Source organism: Staurois parvus, unplaced genomic scaffold (genome assembly GCF_062004578.1).
Source record: "Staurois parvus isolate SC_StPar_1 unplaced genomic scaffold, SC_StPar_1.0 ptg000802l, whole genome shotgun sequence".
NCBI lineage: Eukaryota > Metazoa > Chordata > Amphibia > Anura > Ranidae > Staurois > Staurois parvus.
Window position 1 is genome coordinate 31645 of NW_028318598.1, and position 21051 is coordinate 52695.

Here is a 21051-nt window from a genome sequence, read left to right on the forward strand (position 1 = left end):
TGCCTTGCAACGGTTTTATTAATGGTAGATCGTTTCGAAGAGGGTTTCATATGAAGGGGATGCATAGGATGGTACCTTTTTTTTTTTTTTTTTATACTCGTAGATTGCTCAGGTGTTGGTAATGTATCAGAAACTCCCACTTAAGCCTTACGTAGGCCAAATTCCGAACTAATTTTCTTTCAAAGATCACAACTAAGAATTTTCGTTCAAATTGGGTACCATTAATGGGCCGCAGCAAAGGCCGATTTTCGTGCAGCCATTGAAGTTGAGTGATCGGGCATGTTGGAAGTTATTTGAAAAAGGAATGTTTGAGGTGATTGTAGCCGTATTAGTGCATTTGCGACAGAAACAATTGAGTAAACTGCGCTGAGCAAACTGTTGGCTCCATATAAATCCTGTATAATAATAATAATATATAAATCCTGTATAATAATAATAATATATAAATCTTGAATAATAATAATATATAAATCCTGTATAATAATATATAAATCTTTAATAATAATATATAAATCTTTAATAATAATATATAAATCCTGTATTATAATAATAATAATATATAAATCCTGTATAATAATAATATATAAATCCTGTATAATAATATATAAATCCTGTATAATAATAATATATAAATCCTGTATAATAATAATATATAAATCTTTAATAATTATATAAATCCTGTATAATAATAATAATATATAAATCCTGTATAATAATATATAAATCCTGTATAATAATAATATATAAATCCTGTATAATAATATATAAATCCTGTATAATAATAATATATAAATGCTGTATAAAAATAATATATAAATCCTGTATAATAATATATAAATCCTGCATAATAATAATAATATATAAATCCTGCATAATAATAATATATAAATCCTGTATAATAATAATATATAAATCCTGTATAAAAATAATATATAAATCCTGTATAATAATATATAAATCCTGCATAATAATAATAATATATAAATCCTGTATAATAATAATATATAAATCCTGTATAATAATAATAATAATATATAAATCCTGTATAATAATAATAATAATATATAAATCCTGCATAATAATAATAATATATAAATCCTGTATAATAATAATATATAAATCCTGTATAATAATAATAATAATAATATATAAATCCTGTATAATAATATATAAATATTTAATAATAATATATAAATCTTTAATAATAATATATAAATCCTGTATTATAATAATAATAATAATAATATATAAATCCTGTATAATAATAATATATAAATCCTGTATAATAATATATAAATCCTGTATAATAATAATATATAAATCCTGTATAATAATATATAAATCCTGTATAATAATAATATATAAATCCTGTATAATAATAATATATAAATCTTTAATATTTAATAATTATATAAATCCTGTATAATAATAATAATATATAAATCCTGTATAATAATATATAAATCCTGTATAATAATAATATATAAATCCTGTATAATAATATATAAATCCTGTATAATAATAATATATAAATCCTGTATAAAAATAATATATAAATCCTGTATAATAATATATAAATCCTGCATAATAATAATAATATATAAATCCTGCATAATAATAATATATAAATCCTGTATAATAATAATATATAAATCCTGTATAAAAATAATATATAAATCCTGTATAATAATATATAAATCCTGCATAATAATAATAATATATAAATCCTGTATAATAATAATATATAAATCCTGTATAATAATAATAATAATATATAAATCCTGAATAATAATAATATATAAATCCTGCATAATAATAATAATATATAAATCCTGTATAATAATAATAATATATAAATCCTGTATAATAATAATAATAATATAAATCCTGTATAATAATAATATATAAATCCTGTATAATAATAATATATAAATCCTGTATAATAATATATAAATCCTGTATAATAATAATATATAAATCCTGTATAATAATAAAAGTCGCACAGATATGAATGGTACCTATTGGGAAACATGGGGGGGGGTGACTTGTCCTTCGACTTTGAACCACAAGGTCGCACGACAAGTCGCACAAGCGTGAACGGGCTCTTCATGTGAATATCATTTCTCGGATACGTAGTTCCCGTTTTCAAACAACAGAAAGCAGAACGGGAACTGCATACCTCTTCCTGCAGGGGATGAAAGTTATTTGAATTCAAATTCTCACGGACTTCTTGGAAACAAAGCCAGAGAAACCTTGGGTTAGTGAAGGTGCTCAGTGTACATAGTGACTCACTAGGTAATAAAGGGTGTAGAGAGGTGAAAGTATTTATGGACTGGGCAGTATTAGACCAACAGCAGCTGGCGGGTCTTTTTTTTTTCCAGAGTAAATAAATGTATTCGTAGTCAAAAGGCCGTTTCGTTTTGTTGTAATAGTTGGCTCTTTTTTTTTTTTCAACAACAATGCATCCAGTCCGCCCCCTGCCCCCACCCTGCTTCGGTTTTTGTTTTCTTCTGTTCTTCAGCTTTTATTTTGTTTGCTGTTTTTGTTGATCCCTTTGTTGTATCTTGTTGGCCTTGTTGTGGCTCCTCCATAGGACAGCTCAGACATGCCTGTAGGGCTACTTTCATACTGATCCGCCTGAAAAACACAGCAAACAATGCATGTGCATTGTTACCGCGCTTTCTGAGCGTTATTTAAAGGACACATGACTTAAAAACTGCACCAAAAATGCTTCTCAGGTGTTTTTCAGGCGTTTTCCATTTATTTAAATGGCAAGAGGCATTTTTGGGGCGTTTTTTTTTTTTTAACTGAACAAACATGCTCTAAAGATGCTGCAAGGATGGAGTTTTAGATATACATAGGCATACATAGACACACATGGGCATACATAGGCATACATAGACATACATGGGCATACATAGATATACATGGGCATACATAGACATACATGGGCATACATAGACATACATGGGCATACATAGATATACATGGGCATACATAGACATACATGGGCATACATAGATATACATGGGCATACATAGATATACATAGATTTACATGGGCATACATAGACACACATGGGCATACATAGGCATACATAGACATACATGGGCATACATGGTCATACATAGATATACATGGGCATACATAGACATACATGGGCATACATAGATATACATGGGCATACATAGACATACATGGGCATACATAGATATACATAGACTTACATGGGCATACATAGACTTACATGGGCATACATAGACTTACATGGGCATACAAAGATATACATGGGCATACATAGATATACATGGGCATACATAGATATACATGGGCATACATAGACATACATGGGCATACATAGACATACATGGGCATACATAGATATACATGGGCATACATAGATATACATGGGCATACATAGATATACATAGACTTACATGGGCATACATAGACTTACATGGGCATACATAGACTTACATGGGCATACATAGACTTACATGGGCATACATAGACTTACATGGGCATACATAGATATACATGGGAGTACATAGATATACATGGGCATACATAGATATACATGGGCATACATAGACATACATGGGCATACATAGGCTTACATAGATATACATGGGCATACATAGATATACATAGGCATACATAGATATACATGGGCATACATAGACATACATGGGCATACATAGACATACATAGATATACATGGGCATACATAGACATACATGGGCATACATAGACATACATAGGCATACATAGATATACATGGGCCTACATAGATATGCATAGGCCTACATAGATATGCATGGTCATACATAGATATACATGGGCATACGTAGGCATACGTATATCCCTGTAAACCCAGTACATCCCCATACACCCCGTACATCCTGTATATCCCTGTAAACCCAGTACATCCCCATACACCCCGTACATCCCGTACATCCCCATACACCCTGTACACCCCATACATCTCGTACATCCCCATACATCTCGTACATCCCCATACATCCTGTATATCCCTGTAAACCCCATACATCCCCATACACCCCGTACATCCTGTATATCCCTGTAAACCCAGTACATCCCCATACACCCCGTACATCCCGTACACCCCCATACACCCTGTACATCCCCATACACCCCGTACATCCTGTATATCCCTGTAAACCCCATACATCCCCATACACCCCGTACATCCTGTATATCCCTGTAAACCCCATACATCCCCATACACCCCGTACATCCTGTATATCCCTGTAAACCCAGTACATCCCATACACCCCGTACATCCCGTACACCCCCATACACCCTGTACATCCCCATACACCCTGTACATCCCATACATCCCATACACCCTGTACATCCCATACACCCTGTACATCCCATACACCCTGTACATCCCATACACCCTGTACATCCCATACACCCTGTACATCCCGTACATCCCCATACACCCTGTACATCCCATACATCCCATACACCCTATACATCCCCATACATCCCCATACATCCTGTACATTCCATACACCCTGTACATCCCGTACATCCCATACACCCTGTACATCCCGTACATCCTGTACATCTCATACACCCCATACATTCCCATACACCCTGTACATCCCATACATTCCATACACCCTGTACATCCCATACACCCTGTACATCCCGTACATCCCGTACATCCCATACACCCTGTACACCCTGTACAATCCCGTACATCCCCATATACCCTGTACATCCCTATACACCCCGTACATCCACATACACCCTGTACATCCCGTACATCCCATAAACCCCATACACCCTGTACACCTCATACGGCAAGCAAATACTCTGACATGTCTGCAGGAGACCTGCATTGCATCGATGATCTCCTGATCGCTGGTGCAATGCTTTCCAGGCTCCTTTGGACAAAAATAATAAATGCACTTTTTTTTTTTTACTGGCTTTTATTATTTTTGTCCAAAAAGTGAACGTATCCTTTAAATGTAGGCGTAGTGTGACAGTCCAGTCACACAATAAATTGGTCTGATAAAACAGCGAAGAATAAATATTTTGTCTTCCAGGCTTTTGATCTGAGCCGGGAAACGCCACAAAGCACGCTGGAAAAGCGAAAAACAGGAAGGGTGCACCAACGCTGCGTGCTTCCTACAATATGTTAATTCAACGGACACAATTATAACCACAAGAATACAATAAGATAGCGCACACAAAAGTGACCTTGGTTCTCACCACGAGGGCTAGACTGTCTGCCCGTGGTCAGATAACGGCAGCAAACAAGCAAAGGACAAAGCAGACTGGTAGCTGCAGCCAAAAGATACTCCTACATGGCCCACAGATCCTGCTGCTTGGGATCCGTGGGGGGAGCTTGCAGCTTGTGGTTCCTGTTACCAACCTGTGATGTGTTTTTGTTTTTAATTTGTAAACTAAATCTCAGATTAAAATATTTTTGAAATTTAACCCCTCCTTCCCCATCAATAGGAAAAGCAAGGTTCCCGCTTTTCACTTTTTTCCTATCCAGCTCTTTTCTTTGACCTTTGGCCCTGATCTAAAGTGAAGGAGAGGGTTGTCTGCAGTGACAAAGCTGATGACCCCAATGCAGCTGCCCGAGGGTGACAACGCTACAATGAGAGTTTACTGCAGACCCTGCAGCGTTGTCACTCATCCTGGGTGAGGTGGCAGGATCGCCAGATATATATATAATCTCCTACATTGTAAGCTCCCAGGATCAGGGCCTCCTTTCCCTCTTGTATTGAACTGTATTGTTGCTGTATTGTCTCCCGTTATATTGTAAAGCGCTGAGCAAACTGTTGGCCATGAATCCTGTATAATAATAATTATATATATATATATATATATATATATATATATATATATATATGGCGATCCTGCCACCCCACCCAGGATATATGCATATTTATCTATCTATCTATCTATCTATTCAGTTGTACCCGACCCTTGGCGATTGCATTGATCGTCACTCGCAAGCGACTTTTTCCATGAATTCTCTTAGCAATTGTTTTTACAGGGTAGGTTGACAGGTCTTTCCCCAACCCCTACCATGCAGGAGATCCCACATGGCCAGGGATGAACTAGGAAAATTTAGACAGGAGCCAATTAACCTACCAGCATGTCTTTGGAGTGTAGGAGGAAACCATAGTAGCCGGAGGAAACCCGCACAGGGAGAACATGCAAACTCCATGCAGGAGGCACCATGGTCGGGGATCGAACCCATGACCCATTTACTGCAAGGCAGAAGGGCTTACCACTAAGCCACTGTGCTATATATATCTATATATATATATATATATATATATATATATATATACACACACACATATAATTTTTTTTTTTTTTTACAGAAATGAGATTGGGTCAGTGCGATTTTTCTTTAAGGAAATAAAATACTGGTTTGTGTTTGCTCATCTTCTTCTGCCGCCATGACTCAGTTCCTGTTCCTAACGGCGTTGTCAGTTGCTGTGATGAACTGGAAGGGTGCCAGCACGGTCACATTTGTGAGGTTGTTGGGTCCAAGATTAGACGTCAACTTCCCCTATATTAAAAAAAAAGTCTAGTTATAAGGTTTCAATGATTAGATTTAGTGACTTTAAAGGTTGCTCATTTTAAAACCGCATGCTTTGGTTCCATCGCAGCAGAGTTCCTCTTTATATTAAGCTAGATTTTCCTTCCTTGCTTCCTCCCTCCCCTCCACATCAACGTGCTAATATAATTTGAAAGTAAAAAATGTTTAGTTTTTATTATATACCTAATTTTAGACTCGGTGACATCATCACTGGCTCTCTAGTTCTCTGCGCAATGCAAGCAGATCATGGCTGGTGAGGGGGGGCCAAAGAAAAACAAACCGAGGGCGCACCGGCCTAGTGCATTATCGTAAAAAATGTATTGGAAGGATAAAAGTAAGTATCGTACTCAATAGGCAAACAGGTCAATGGCACATCGCATTAAACAGCGGTGTCCAATCCACATTGCATATACGTCCCAAAAAAATGGAAACCTGGACTTCCAACAGGCTACCACGTATCGAGGTCTCAACCTCTTCCTCAGAGCCACCAGGTCTCACCACGAAAACACAGCAAACTCTGTACTCCTGCTCTTTGGGATGGACTTGGCTAGGGTAACATCACAGATATCCTGGAAAATACACTCCTTGCTGCCCTCAACAGACCGGGGTAGTCCAATGTCACTGGATACAAAGAAAAACAAACCGAGGGAGCACCGGCCTAGTGCATTACCATAAAAAAATTTATTGGAAGGATAAGAAGTAAGTATCGTACTCACAATAGGCAAACAGGTCAAAGGCACATCACACTAAACAGTGGTGTCCAATCCACATTGCATATAAGTCCAAAAAAATGGAACCCTGGACTTCCAACAGGCTACCGCGTTTCGAGGTCTCAACCTCTTCCTCAGAGCCCCCAGGTCTCACCACGAAAACACAGCAAACTCTACTGCTCTTCGGGATGGACTTGGCTAGGGTAACATCACAGACATCCTGGAAAATGCACTCCTTGCTGCCCTCAACAGACCGGGGTAGTCCAATGCCACTAGATACAAAGAAAAACAAACCGAGGGAGCACCAGCCTAGTGCATTACTGTTAAAAAATTTATTGGAAGGATAAGAAGTAAGTATCGTACTCACAATCGGCAAACAGGTCAAAGGCACATCACACTAAACAGCGGTGTCCAATCCACATTGCATATAAGTCCAAAAAAATGGAACCCTGGACTTCCAATGGGTCACCTGGTGGCTCTGAGGAAGAGGTTGAGACCTTGAAACGCGGTAGCCTGTTGGAAGTCCAGGGTTCCATTTTTTTGGACTTGTATGCAATGTAGACTGGACATCGCTGTTTAGTGTCATGTGCCTTTGACCCGTTTGGCTATTGTGAGTACGATACTTACTTTTTATCATTCCAATACATTTTTTACAATAATGCATTAGGCCGGTGCGCCCTCGGTTTATTTTTCTTTGACCCCTCTCACCAGTTTTTCTTTGTATCTAGTGACATTGGACTACCCAGGTCTGTTGAGGGCAGCAAGGAGTGCATTTTCCAGGATATCTGTGATGTCACCATAACCCTAGTCGAGTCCATCCCGAAGCGCAGGAGTACAGAGTTTGCTGTGTTTTCATGGTGAGAGGGTCCAGCAGGGTGCTATACACAGCACCCTGCCTCAGTACTCCTCTCAAGATCCACCACCCTGATGTGAGAAGTTGGCTGGTTCTTGGCAGTCATGCCAGTATCAGAATGACTTGATGGGTGGGTGTCAGTCTGGCGGGGTGGGTGTTCATAATGAGGCGGGCTCAGCCAGGAAATGAGGCAGCTTCTAATGCACATTGTGAGACGTTCACAGTGTGCAATAAAATCAAAGTAAGCCATTTCAGTCCAGGAGCGGAGCCGGTACAACTGTGCAAGGCTGAATGGAAGGCCGGAGGTTGGATATAACTCCGGGGGGTTCAGTTTCATACATGGAGCTGTCTGGTACAGGTAATCCCTGTTTGTCCTCAGGGATGTTTATTACAAACACTAAAAAAATGACTCAATTGCTGGTGATTCACTCTGTCCTGGAAGCTGCAAACTGCATTTTGTTTCTGGTTTGGTGTAACTAAAGCCAACATTTTTTTCCTCCGATTCTGTATAGATTGCTTTAAAACCTTGTTCTTCTTTCTTCTTTTGTGATTGTTGTGGGTGGGCTGCTCGCCGTCCTCATGTACTATGGGTACAGGTCATTGTTTATTGAACAGATCTAACCAAATGTATTCATTGGTACATTTAACAGACCAAGAAGGACACACAGAAGTGCTTGGTTATGGTTTACATACAGTACACTTTATAATAAAATCTGCAATACATGCTTGGATTGTATTTTCCAGTCAGAAGGCTGGGGCAGATTGTGGATCAAGCTCCTACATTGTCCAGTTAGCAGGCTGAGGTGGGTCATGAACCAAGCTCTTACATTGTCTAGCCAACAGGATTGGATGGGCTGTAGATGAAGGTCCTACACTGTCCAATCAGAAGGTTCGGGTGGCTCGTACACCAAGTACCTACATTGTCCAATCAGCGGACCGGGGCAGGTGGTGGACTAAGCTCCTACATTCTCAAGTAGGCTTGGGTGGGTCATGGACCAAACTTACAAATTGTCTAGCCAGTAGGTTTGGGTGACTCGAAGATCAACCACCTACGTTGTCCAGTCTGTAGGCTGGGGCAGGTCATGGACCAAGCTCCTACATTGTCCAGTTAGTAGACTGGGGCAGGTCATGGACCAAGCTTATACACTGTCCAATCAGTAGACTGGGGCAGGTTGTGGACCAAGCTCTCCTACATTGTCCAGTTGGTAGACTGGGGCAGGTTATGGACCAAGAGTCTACATTGTCCAATCACTAGACTGGGGCAGGTTGTGGACAAAGCTTCTACATTGGCCAAACACTAGACTGGGGCAGGTTGTGAACCAGTCTCCTACATTGTCCAGTCAGTAGACTGGAGCAGGTTGTGGATCAAACCTATAGATTGTTCAATCAGTAGACTGGGACAGGTTGTGGACCAAGCTCCTACATTGTCTAGCCAGCAGGCTGGGGTAGGTCTTGGACCAAGCTCCTACATTGTTCAATCAGCAGGCTGGGGCAGGTCATGTATCAGTAGACTGGGGCAGGTTGTGGACCAAGCTCCTCAATTGTCTGGACAGTAGACTGGGGCAGGTTGTGGACCAAGCTCTCCTACATTGTCCAGTTGGTAGACTGGGGCAGGTTATGGACCAAGAGTCTACATTGTCCAATCACTAGACTGGGGCAGGTTGTGGACAAAGCTTCTACATTGGCCCATCACTAGACTGGGGCAAGTTGTGAACCAGTCTCCTACATTGTCCAGTCAGTAGACTGGAGCAGGTTGTGGATCAAACCTATAGATTGTTCAATCAGTAGACTGGGGCAGGTTGTGGACCAAGCTCCTACATTGTCTAGCCAGCAGACTGGGGTAGGTCTTGGACCAAACTCCTACATTGTTCAATCAGCATGCTGTGGCAGGTCATGTACCAAGCTCCTATGTTCACCAGTTAGAAGGCTGTGGATTTATCTCCTACAATGTACAGTTAGTAGGCTTGGGCAGATCATAGACCATGCTCCTACATTGTCCAGTCAGTAGGTTGGTGGATTCCCAGACCAAGCTCTTTTACACTGTTCAGTCAACAGGTTGGAATGAGTTGTTGACCAAGCTCTTACAGCAAGCAATCAGTAGACTTGGGTCATGGACCATTATCCTACTTTGTCCACTCAGTAGCTTGGAGAACTCTCAGACCAAGCTACCTACAGTGCCCAGTCAGCACGCTGCGACAAGTCGTGCACCAAGCTCCTATGTTCACCAGTCAGCAGGCTGTGGATCATGCTCTTACAAGATCCAGCCAGTAGACACAGGTAGTCTGTGGATCATGCTCTTACAAGGTCCATTCAGTAGGCACAGGTAGACTGTAGATCATGCTCTTACAAGATCCAGCCAGTAGACACAGGTAGTCTGTGGATCATGCTCTTACAAGGTCCATTCAGTAGGCACAGGTAGACTGTAGATCATGCTCTTACGAGGTCCAGTCAGTAGGCACAGGCAGACTGTAGATCATGCTGTTACAAGGTCCATTCAGTAGCCACAGGCAGACCGTGGAACATGCTCTTACAAGGTCCAGTCAGTAGGCACAGGTAGACTGTAGATCATGCTCTTACAAGGTCCAATCAGTAGGCACGGGCAGGCTATGGATCATGCTCTTACGAGGTCCATTCAGTAGGCACAGGTAAACTGTGGAACATGCTCTTACAAGGTCCAGTCAGTAGGCATGGGCAGGCTGTGGATCATGCTCTTACAAGGTCCATTCAGTAGGCATGGGCAGGCTGTGAATCATGCTCTTACGAGGTCCAGTCAGTAGGCACAGGCAGACTGTGGAACATGCTCTTACAAGGTCCTGTCAGAAGGTTCAGGCAGGCTGTGGATCACACTCTTACAAAGTCCAGTCAGTAGGCTCGGGCAGCTCATTGACCAAGCTCCTACATTTTCCAGTCATCAGGCTGGGGCAGGCCATGGAGCATTCATCTACATCGTCCAATCAGCAGACTGGGACAGGTTGTAGACCACGTTGCATTGCCTAGCTGTAGTAGAGTAAAATGAGGTGTCGTCCCTGCTGTTCTATGTAGCAGAGGGGTGCTTGGATCATAAGACTGGCTGAACAGAATTAGAAACTCATTTGGCAAGTAAATGCATTCACATGTATGTATTTGAACCTAACCATTGGCCTGCCTGGAGTTCAGCTTTAATTACCTCCGTTCAAATAAAGTAGCTGTTTGCACCACATAAAGCAGTAATGATAGGAAGAGCGGCCAAGTATTGTTTTTTATAGCCTTCCGTGTAGTAAATATTCCCCACCAGGGACCGGACCAGCTGGCTTTAATCTCTCTCGGCTTGCAATGTGCAGCTGGAGGATTGCATGGAAAGGAAGAGAAGCGTGACTTTCACGGCTGTCCCTTGATAAGGAGGAGAATTCTGGGCATTTTTCTAAGCAGGTGGTGTCACCGAGCCGCTCTGCCATTCACCATTCTTCTGCTGGGATCGAGGCTCTGCTATGGCATTGTAATACAATGAGGTCCCCATCACCTGGATTGCATTGGGTGGTGCTCCACCCTGATCTGTATCGGCTATTTATGCTCCGGTCTCTGTGCTGCTATCATTTTCCTGTAAAAGGTGCCAGGTCACTAATGGCTGAAGCATACTACAAGCCTGTCGCCCATCCTGCCGTCTGGGGGCCACATGTGACTCTCTGGCACTTTTTGCTTGGCTCTGGGGGCCCCAACAGGAACTAGTCTGTGTTTTACAATTGCCATGTTATGACCGTGATCTCTAGTAGTCTTATGTAGCGTGTCTCCAGGTTTCTCCTATGTGAACTGAATGTATCATGTTTACAGTATCTTCTTTTATCATACCCACAGTCTCTGACCATCTCCTGTATCATGTCTGCAGTCTCTGACCATCTCCTGTATCATGTCTTCAGTCTCTGACCATCTCCTGTATCATGCTTGCAGTCTCTGACCATCTCCTGTATCATGCTTGCAGTCTCTGACCATCTCCTGTATCATGTCTGCAGTCTCTGACCATCTCCTGTATCATGCTTGCAGTCTCTGACCATCTCCTGTATCATGCTTGCAGTCTCTGACCATCTCCTGTATCATGCTTGCAGTCTCTGACCATCTCCTGTATCATGCTTGCAGTCTCTGACCATCTCCTGTATCATGCTTGCAGTCTCTGACCATCTCCTGTATCATGCTTGCAGTCTCTGACCATCTCCTGTATCATGCTTGCAGTCTCTGACCATCTCCTGTATCATGCTTGCAGTCTCTGACCATCTCCTGTATCATGTCTGCAGTCTCTGACCATCTCCTGTATCATATCCGCAGTCTCTGACCATCTCTTGTATCATGTCTGCAGTCTCTGACCATCTCCTGTATCATGGCCATAGTCTCTGACCATCTCCTGTATCATGGCCGTAGTCTCTGACCATCTCCTGTATCATGGCCGTAGTCTCTGACCATCTCCTGTATCATGTCTGCAGTCTCTGACCATCTCCTGTATCATGTCTGTAGTCTCTGACCATCTCCTGTATCATATCTGCAGTCTCTGACCATCTCCTGTATCATATCTGCAGTCTCTGACCATCTCCTGTATCATATCTGCAGTCTCTGACCATCTCCTGTATCATATCTGCAGTCTCTGACCATCTCCTGTATCATATCTGCAGTCTCTGACCATCTCCTGTATCATATCTGCAGTCTCTGACCATCTCCTGTATCATATCTGCAGTCTCTGACCATCTCCTGTATCATATCTGCAGTCTCTCTTCATCTCCTGTATCATGTCCGCAGTCTCTGACCATCTCCTGTATCATGTCCGCAGTCTCTGACCATCCCCTGTATCATGTCCCCAGTCTCTGACCATCTCTTGTGTCATATCTGCAGTCTCTGACCATCTCCTGTATCATATCTGCAGTCTCTGACCATCTCCTGTATCATGTCTGCAGTCTCTGACCATCTCCTGTATCATGGCCATAGTCTGTGACCATCTCTTTGTATCATGTCCGTTGTGTGTCTGCAGTCTCTGTTACTAAACATTCATTTAATTTTATGTCCGGCCCTTTGGTTATGTCGGGGGCCACGTTACCACAGCTTTCTGTTTTCAGGAAGCTCCGTACAACACCCTGTGGGCCCCTCCCACCAGCCATGATCTACCTGCACTGCATAGAGAAGTTGGGCGACCCGCAATGATGTCACCGGGTATAAAATAAAGTGTGTCAAGAAAACAGGTCTTTTTAATCCTTTAATTTGTATGTTGATGAGATGGAGGAACCAAGAAAGGCAAAATCTAAGCGGATTGTTTCATTTTTTGCTCTGTCATTGACTTTATTCCTGTTTCCAGGCTCCTGGGGTGGACTTTGTCTTGCGCTCAGTTCCATCGTTTGGTTCTTGATGTGATTTTGAGGCTCTGCAGGGATGTTCTCATTATGGAATGCACTCCTGGCCGTGCCCATCCTCCTTCACCGTGCTAAATTCCAACCAGCTTCATTACCACGTCACTCTCCATCAGTGCCAGATTCTCCCTCCCCGCAGAACGGCACGTCCAGCTTTTAGTGCCGCTGTCATCGCCACCCGACTCCATTCCCGGTTTATGGAACCGCGCCGCTCTCACCTGCGGCCTTCTGATCGCTCTCCCTGAATTTGATGACTTTCACTTTTCTCCTCTTTGTTTTGTAGGTCGAGTAAAAGTCATTTCATTTCTGCACTTTGAAAAACAATGCAAAAAAACGAACCGAAAGGTCTGCTCCGTGCGGATCGTTCCAGAACGCACTGAAGAAATAACAATGTATCACAATTATATGTCAACTTCCGCACATGCAGTGACACCGATGCCCTGATTTTTCTAGAATGTCCTTTTCATAAAGTTGCATCTTCATATCGCTCCAGCGTGTTGACCCTCGAAAGGCTGCCATGCCTCGCAAATGTTTGCATTACACACGGTTGCGCACGGCCCCATTTCCTCCAGTAGGCTGGGTTTGATCAGACACAACCTGTGGTATCGTTTTTGCTCCGGCTGCCATGTTGGCGATAAATTTGAGAGGGGTTGGTAAAACTGCAGCTCAGCTGCCTATTTTTACTGCTCCCTGGGTGTGAGTATAAATGAGATCTTAGGGCAAATTATGTTATTGCAATGCTACACTAACCTATGGACCCCAACTACGGACCCCTTAAAGTGGCTGTAGAGGCTGAAGGTTTTTTACTTTCTTGCAGCAAAAAACCTTTGGTCCCCCCAATACTTACCTGAACTCCCTCTCAATCCAGCAATGCGCGCAGGAGCCTCGACTGTCCTGGATCTCTCCTCATCAGCTGAGACACAGCAGCGGGAGCCATTGGCTCCCACTATTGTCAATCACAGCCAGTGAGCCAATGAGAAGAGCGCTGGGGGCGGGGCCGAGCTGCGGCTCTATGTTACATAGTTGGTCTGGTTGAAAAAAGACACAAGTCCGTCTAGTGTCTGTGTGTCTTATGGACACGCAGAGCACGGCTTGGGAGCAAGCACACACCGTCTGGTCAAGGGGCAGCGCCGGCGGGGTACCCAAGAAGAAGAGGATCAGGACTTCTTGACAGTGTTGTGCACAGTGGACACAGGAACAGCTTACCATCTGTGCTAACCCAGCTCCTCCAACCTTTCCATTACCTCCCTACATAACTTTTTCTGTAACTCCCTGTGAGAGAAACTAAGGGGAAAACTATAGAGTGTCGCATGACATCACAACCAAGATGGCACCCAGCTGCAGTCTCAGGACTTTTGGATGCCTTCACAAGGGAACATGTATTGGGCAGCACAGTGGCTAAATGGTTATCACTTCCGCCTGGCAGTACTGGGGTCATTGGTTTGAATCCCAACCACGGCACTACCTGCCTGGAGTTTGCATGTTCTCCCTGTGCCTGCGTGGGTTTCCTCTGGGTACTCCGGTTTCCTCCCTCACTCCAAAGACATGCTGGGAGGTGTATTGGCTCCTGTCTAAATTGTCTCTAGTATGTGTATGTATGAATGTGAGTTAGGGACCTTAGATTGTACGCCCCTTGAGGGTTAGGGACCTTAGATTGTACACCCCTTGAGGGTTAGGGACCTTAGATTGTATACCTTTTGATGGTTAGGGACCTTAGACTGTACGCCCCTTGAGGGTTAGGGACTGATGTGAATGTACAATATATATGTAAAGCACTGCGTAAATTGACGGCGCTATATAATTACCTAAAATAAATAATAATGTTACTAAACAACAATATTCCATTGACAAGCTAATTACCTGCCAAAGTACGTTACTTACCTCCTAGAATGCCCTTGCGGATTGCAATATGTAAAGTGCTGCGTAAATTGATGGCGCTATATAAGTACCTGTAATTAATAAAATAAATGTATCAAATAAGTCAAATACACATATAATCTTATGGGAAGATTTTCGTTACAATGAATAGTCTGACAACAGGATCTCCCCAGTACCGGAGGGATCCACTGGGGGCCAATAATGATTTTATTATTTGTACAATGCCCTTGTAGGAATTAGGCTTTGAATGGAAAGCAGTTGTGGGAGCTTTACTAAGGGGGGGCAGGGGGTGATGGGGAGGACCAAACCATAAATGTAGTATGTTGCATCTTACCTGTCCTTAGATGTGGTGGCTGTCTTAGTTTTCTTTTTTTTCAGGCCCTTTATTTTCACCTGGTGATCCTGCCAGGAAGGCCTGCAGTGTACACCTGTGTGAGGGCAGTGTTTGCCCGGATGGGGATGCTCAGGTTTTCCATGCATCCCCCATGCAGGCGGTCCGGTTGTGCAATCGCGGCGTCACAATTAACATCAGACGCACACACTGCTCCTAATCTGACCGCTGTATGAGTGTGGGGGCATGGCACTGAACACAGCCAGCGCCCCCCCATCCCAGGGTGACAACGCTTGGTCTGTTTCCTAGAAGCTTTGTCACCCTAGGACAGGTAGTGTGTTAGGACTACAGAATTCATCTGCAAAACATCGGGGGAGGTGTTCTGTAGTTCAGAGGTGAATCTGCAAGGGTCGATAATGCTGCCTGGGGGAACACTGGATTTCTGATGGGATCAACAGTCCCCCCCCTCCCCCCACCAGATCTAACAAATGTATTACTGGTTCCTCAACACTGATACATGAAGGATACCTTGCTGGAGGGTTCTTGTTATTGGGCTGCAGGACCTATTTGCTCTCATTGCTGTGACAGATGTACTAGAAGTATAGATAGTAAAGTGGAACTGTGGGCAAAACTTTTTTTCATTTTGGATGGAGTAAGGGAGGGTTATAACCAGGAATACCCAATCACATGCAAGGAGAAAAAACAAAAAAAAAAACCCCACCATGTTTGCTTGCACCTGATTGAATGATGGAAGTCAGACTGAGTTTTACCTCATTTACTAAGCTCTTGTAATGTGCACAGTCTATATATATGCCTTTAGTAAATCAACCCCACAGATGGCAAAAAAAAAAAAAAGCCTGACAGAGGAGAGCCGGGGCCCGGTGCACTTTGAAAATGTTATTAAACGCTGCGATCTGCGGCGGCTGGAGGCGCTTCGCTATCCTACTATATCTATGACACGGCCATCTGTTTCCAGCCCCGCGCGGCGTTCAATCTCTAGGCTGTGACACCTCATTAAAGTAGTGCCGATCTATGCTCAGCTCAAAGGGAACATCTCATCTGCGGCAGGAGTCTGCACAGAGCTTGAGCTACAGCTTCAGACATCCCCCGTTCTGAGCTCAGGTTTGCTGCTGGAAGCTTTTCTCGCATAGTAATAACCAGGGGCGGACTGACAACTCATGGGGCCCCTGTGTCCTTGCCCACACTCAAAGCACACCCAAAAAAGCCTATAAAAGGTACCAGGGGCATTTCATGGGGCCCCCTACTGACCCTGGGCCCTCGGGCAGTGCCGCGTCACGGCGGTCACATGACCCTAATCCCCGCCTCCCGACTTCTGGAACCCTTAAAGGGCCAGGAGGCGCCGTCATGAAGGGGTTAAATGTATAAGTATGTTACCCAATCGATGCGTCCATTACAAGTTGCTCTTTTACTGATGTCCATTTCTCTTCCTGTGTACAGGAGGGCCAATCAGAGTGCAGCTGCCAGAGACCCTGACACTTGAAGACGTGGTGCATAAAAACCCGCACGTGACCAAAGGAGGGCGCTACAAGCCTCCGGACTGCGAGGCCAACCATAAGACGGCCGTCATCATCCCTCACCGGAACAGGGAGCAGCACCTTAAATACCTTTTATATCATCTTCACCCCTTCCTGCAGCGGCAGCAGCTCAACTACGGCATATACATCATCCATCAGGTGAGTCCAGACCGTCCTGGGAGAAGGGGGTCCCTACTCAGGGGTCTCTGGGTATTAAAAAAAAAAAAAAACTGCTTCATTCATACTATTCCCTGCTGGACTACTGACACCTCCTACTCCCCTACAGGCACCTCCTACTATCCTACAGGCACCTCCTACTCCCCTACAGGCACCACAGACACCTCCTACTCCCATACTGGACTACAGACACCTCCTACTCCCCTACTGGACTACAGACACCTCCTACTCCCCTACTGGACTACAGACACCTCCTACTCCCCTACTGGACTACAGACACCTCCTACTCCCCTACTGGACTACAGACACCTCCTAATCCCCTACTGGACTACAGACACCTCCTAATCCCCTACTGGACTACAGACACCTCCTAATCCCCTACTGGACTACAGACACCTCCTACTCCCCTACTGGACTACAGACACCTCCTACTCCCCTACTGGACTACAGACACCTCCTACTCCCATACTGGACTACAGACATCTCCTACTCCCATACTGGACTACAGACATCTCCTACTCCCATACTGGACTACAGACACCGCCTACTCCCATACTGGACTACAGACACCGCCTACTCCCATACTGGACTACAGACACCGCCTACTCCCATACTGGACTACAGACACCGCCTGCTCCCATACTGGACTACAGACACCGCCTGCTCCCATACTGGACTACAGACATCTCCTGCTCCCATACTGGACTACAGACATCTCCTGCTCCCATACTGGACTACAGACATCTCCTGCTCCCATACTGGACTACAGACATCTCCTGCTCCCATACTGGACTACAGACATCTCCTGCTCCCATACTGGACTACAGACATCTCCTGCTCCCATACTGGACTACAGACATCTCCTGCTCCCATACTGGACTACAGACATCTCCTGCTCCCATACTGGACTACAGACATCTCCTGCTCCCATACTGGACTACAGACATCTCCTGCTCCCATACTGGACTACAGACATCTCCTGCTCCCATACTGGACTGCAGACATCTCCTGCTCTCCTACTGGACTGCAGACACCTCCTACTCCCCTACTGGACTACAGACATCTCCTACTCCCCTATTGAAAGCAGGGTGCACCAAGGGAAAAGAATAGGAGCTCACTGGATTTCTGGCAGATCATCCAGCATTTGTCTGTGTTTAGATGTGGGGGGAGTAAGCATGTATTGCAGAGATGTACTGAATGTTTGTTGTTTTGTTTTTGCCTTTCCTTTAATCTGGGTTTTTTGCCTTCTGGGGCAGCCTGTGCTCCTGTTATCTCATTTGTTGTCAGTCAGGTGCATGTCTGGTGTTCTTGTTGTGGGGGGGGGGGGGGGGTGGGAGGCCTTTTCAGGACTTCTTTTTATCAAGCTGTATCTAAAGAAATAAACGAGTTTCCCTTGAAAAGCCTGTTAACTATCAGGGGTTTAGAGATGGCAATTTTTCTGCAAATCCTGAATTCCTGAATTACAGGTTAGCCGGGTTGTCCTCTTGTAGCCTCCATTGTCCTCTTGTAGCCTCCATTGTCCTCTTGTAGCCCTCATTGTCCTCTTGTAGCCCTCATTGTCCTCTTGTAGCCCTCATTGTCCTCTTGTAGCCCTCATTGTCCTCTTGTAGCCTCCATTGTCCTCTTGTAGCCTCCATTATCCTCTTGTAGCCTCCATTGTTCTCTTGGTATCTGTTTGTTTTTGGTTTGTTCCATCTACTATATAAATTCCCTTCTTATCTGAGTGTCAGTGGAGGATACCTGATAACCCCACATATAACCCGATACCATGAGAGCAACAAAGAGCCACCAACATAACAGGAAAAAGTGGGAAAGTACAACCGGCAGCATCAACAGATCCAACCAAAATGGCGGCTCTGTGTTCCTGTGACGAGTACGGTCATGGAATGGTTTTTGTTACATTTTATTTGGTTGTGATTTCCACTTTTTTCCTGAAATGTGTTTTCATATTTTTTTTTAGTATGCAGTATATCTGCTTTATATCTTTGTACCTGGGGTCTGTATCTGATTTTTAGAATTGACAGTTGGGAGGGGGGACAAGAATTGTGATTGGGTACCAGGAAGATGACCTGATGGAGAGAAAGAAGAAAACTTCAGGAGAGGAGAGTTATAGAGGAAGGAGCGGAGTCCTCCAGCGGTGCAGAGTATTTCAGGAGAGGAGAGTTATAGAGGAAGGAGAGGAGTCCTCCAGCAGTGCAGAGTATTTCAGGAGAGGAGAGTTATAGAGGAAGGAGCGGAGTCCTCCAGCAGAGCAGAGTATTTCAGGAGAGGAGTTATAGAGGAAGGAGCGGAGTCCTCCAGCAGCGCAGAGTATTTCAGGAGAGGAGAGTTATAGAGGAAGGAGCGGAGTCCTCCAGCAGTGCAGAGTATTTCAGGAGAGGAGTTATAGAGGAAGGAGTGGAGTCCTCCAGCAGTGCAGAGTATTTCAGGAGAGGAGAGTTATAGAGGAAGGAGCGGAGTCCTCCAGCAGTGCAGAGTATTTCAGGAGAGGAGTTATAGAGGAAGGAGTGGAGTCCTCCAGCAGTGCAGAGTATTTCAGGAGAGGAGTTATAGAGGAAGGAGAGGAGTCCTCCAGCAGTGCAGAGTATTTCAGGAGAGGAGAGTTATAGAGGAAGGTGCGGAGTCCTCCAGCAGAGCAGAGTATTTCAGGAGAGGAGAGTTATAGAGGAAGGAGCGGAGTCCTCCAGCAGCGCAGAGTATTTCAGGAGAGGAGAGTTATAGAGGAAGGAGAGGAGTCCTCCAGCAGTGCAGAGTATTTCAGGAGAGGAGAGGTATAGAGGAAGTAGCGGAGTCCTCCAGCAGCGCAGAGTATTTCAGGAGAGGAGAGTTATAGAGGAAGGAGAGGAGTCCTCCAGCAGTGCAGAGTATTTCAGGAGAGGAGAGTTGGCTAGAGGAAGGAGCGGAGTCCTCCAGCAGTGCAGAGTATTTCAGGAGAGGAGAGTTATAGAGGAAGGTGCGGAGTCCTCCAGCAGTGCAGAGTATTTCAGGAGAGGAGGGTTGGCTAGAAGAAGGAGCGGAGTATTTCCTATATTTGCTCTACACGGTAGCTGTTCCCTTGTAGTTGATGTTCTCTCTCTCCTCAGGCCGGGAATGCTACCTTCAACCGCGCAAAATTACTGAATGTTGGTTTTAAAGAAGCCATGAAAGACGAGGACTGGGACTGCTTATTCTTCCATGACGTGGACCTCATCCCCGAGGACGATCGCAATCTGTACACCTGTGACAGGTTCCCCAAGCACGCCTCCATCGCCATGGACAAGTTCGGATACAAGTAAGCTGCTCTTTCTCTGGCTAGGTCATCAATATTCCGTAGAAGCATCATAAATGGTTCACATCTGTCCCAGATGCAGTTTTTTTACATTTCTTGATGTATTGTCTTTTTGGGGGTTTTTTTCCAATGGTTTTCTTGACTTTATGGTTAATGGGAAGGTGTTGTAAAATCCATTTTAAAAGTGAATGCATCTGTGTACAGTTTCCATTTTCTCAGTTGTAACTTCCCTTCACTTCTGGGCAGGGGCGGACTGACCATTTGGAAACTCAGGCACTGCCCGAGGGCCCGGGGTCAGTAGGGGGCCCCATGAGATGCCCCTGGTACCTTTTTCATAG

General features: G+C 44.0%; 1 protein-coding gene across 1 annotated transcript in view; it reads left to right on the top strand.

The window, feature by feature from the left end:
• Positions 1-21051, top strand: part of LOC149444205 (beta-1,4-galactosyltransferase 3-like) — a 61322-nt gene that overhangs the window by 20381 nt on the left and 19890 nt on the right. The window contains exons 2-3 of the mRNA XM_089654822.1: positions 17192-17427; positions 20529-20716. Coding sequence (XP_089510948.1) covers positions 17192-17427; positions 20529-20716 — 424 coding nt within the window. The remainder of the gene's footprint in view (positions 1-17191; positions 17428-20528; positions 20717-21051) is intronic.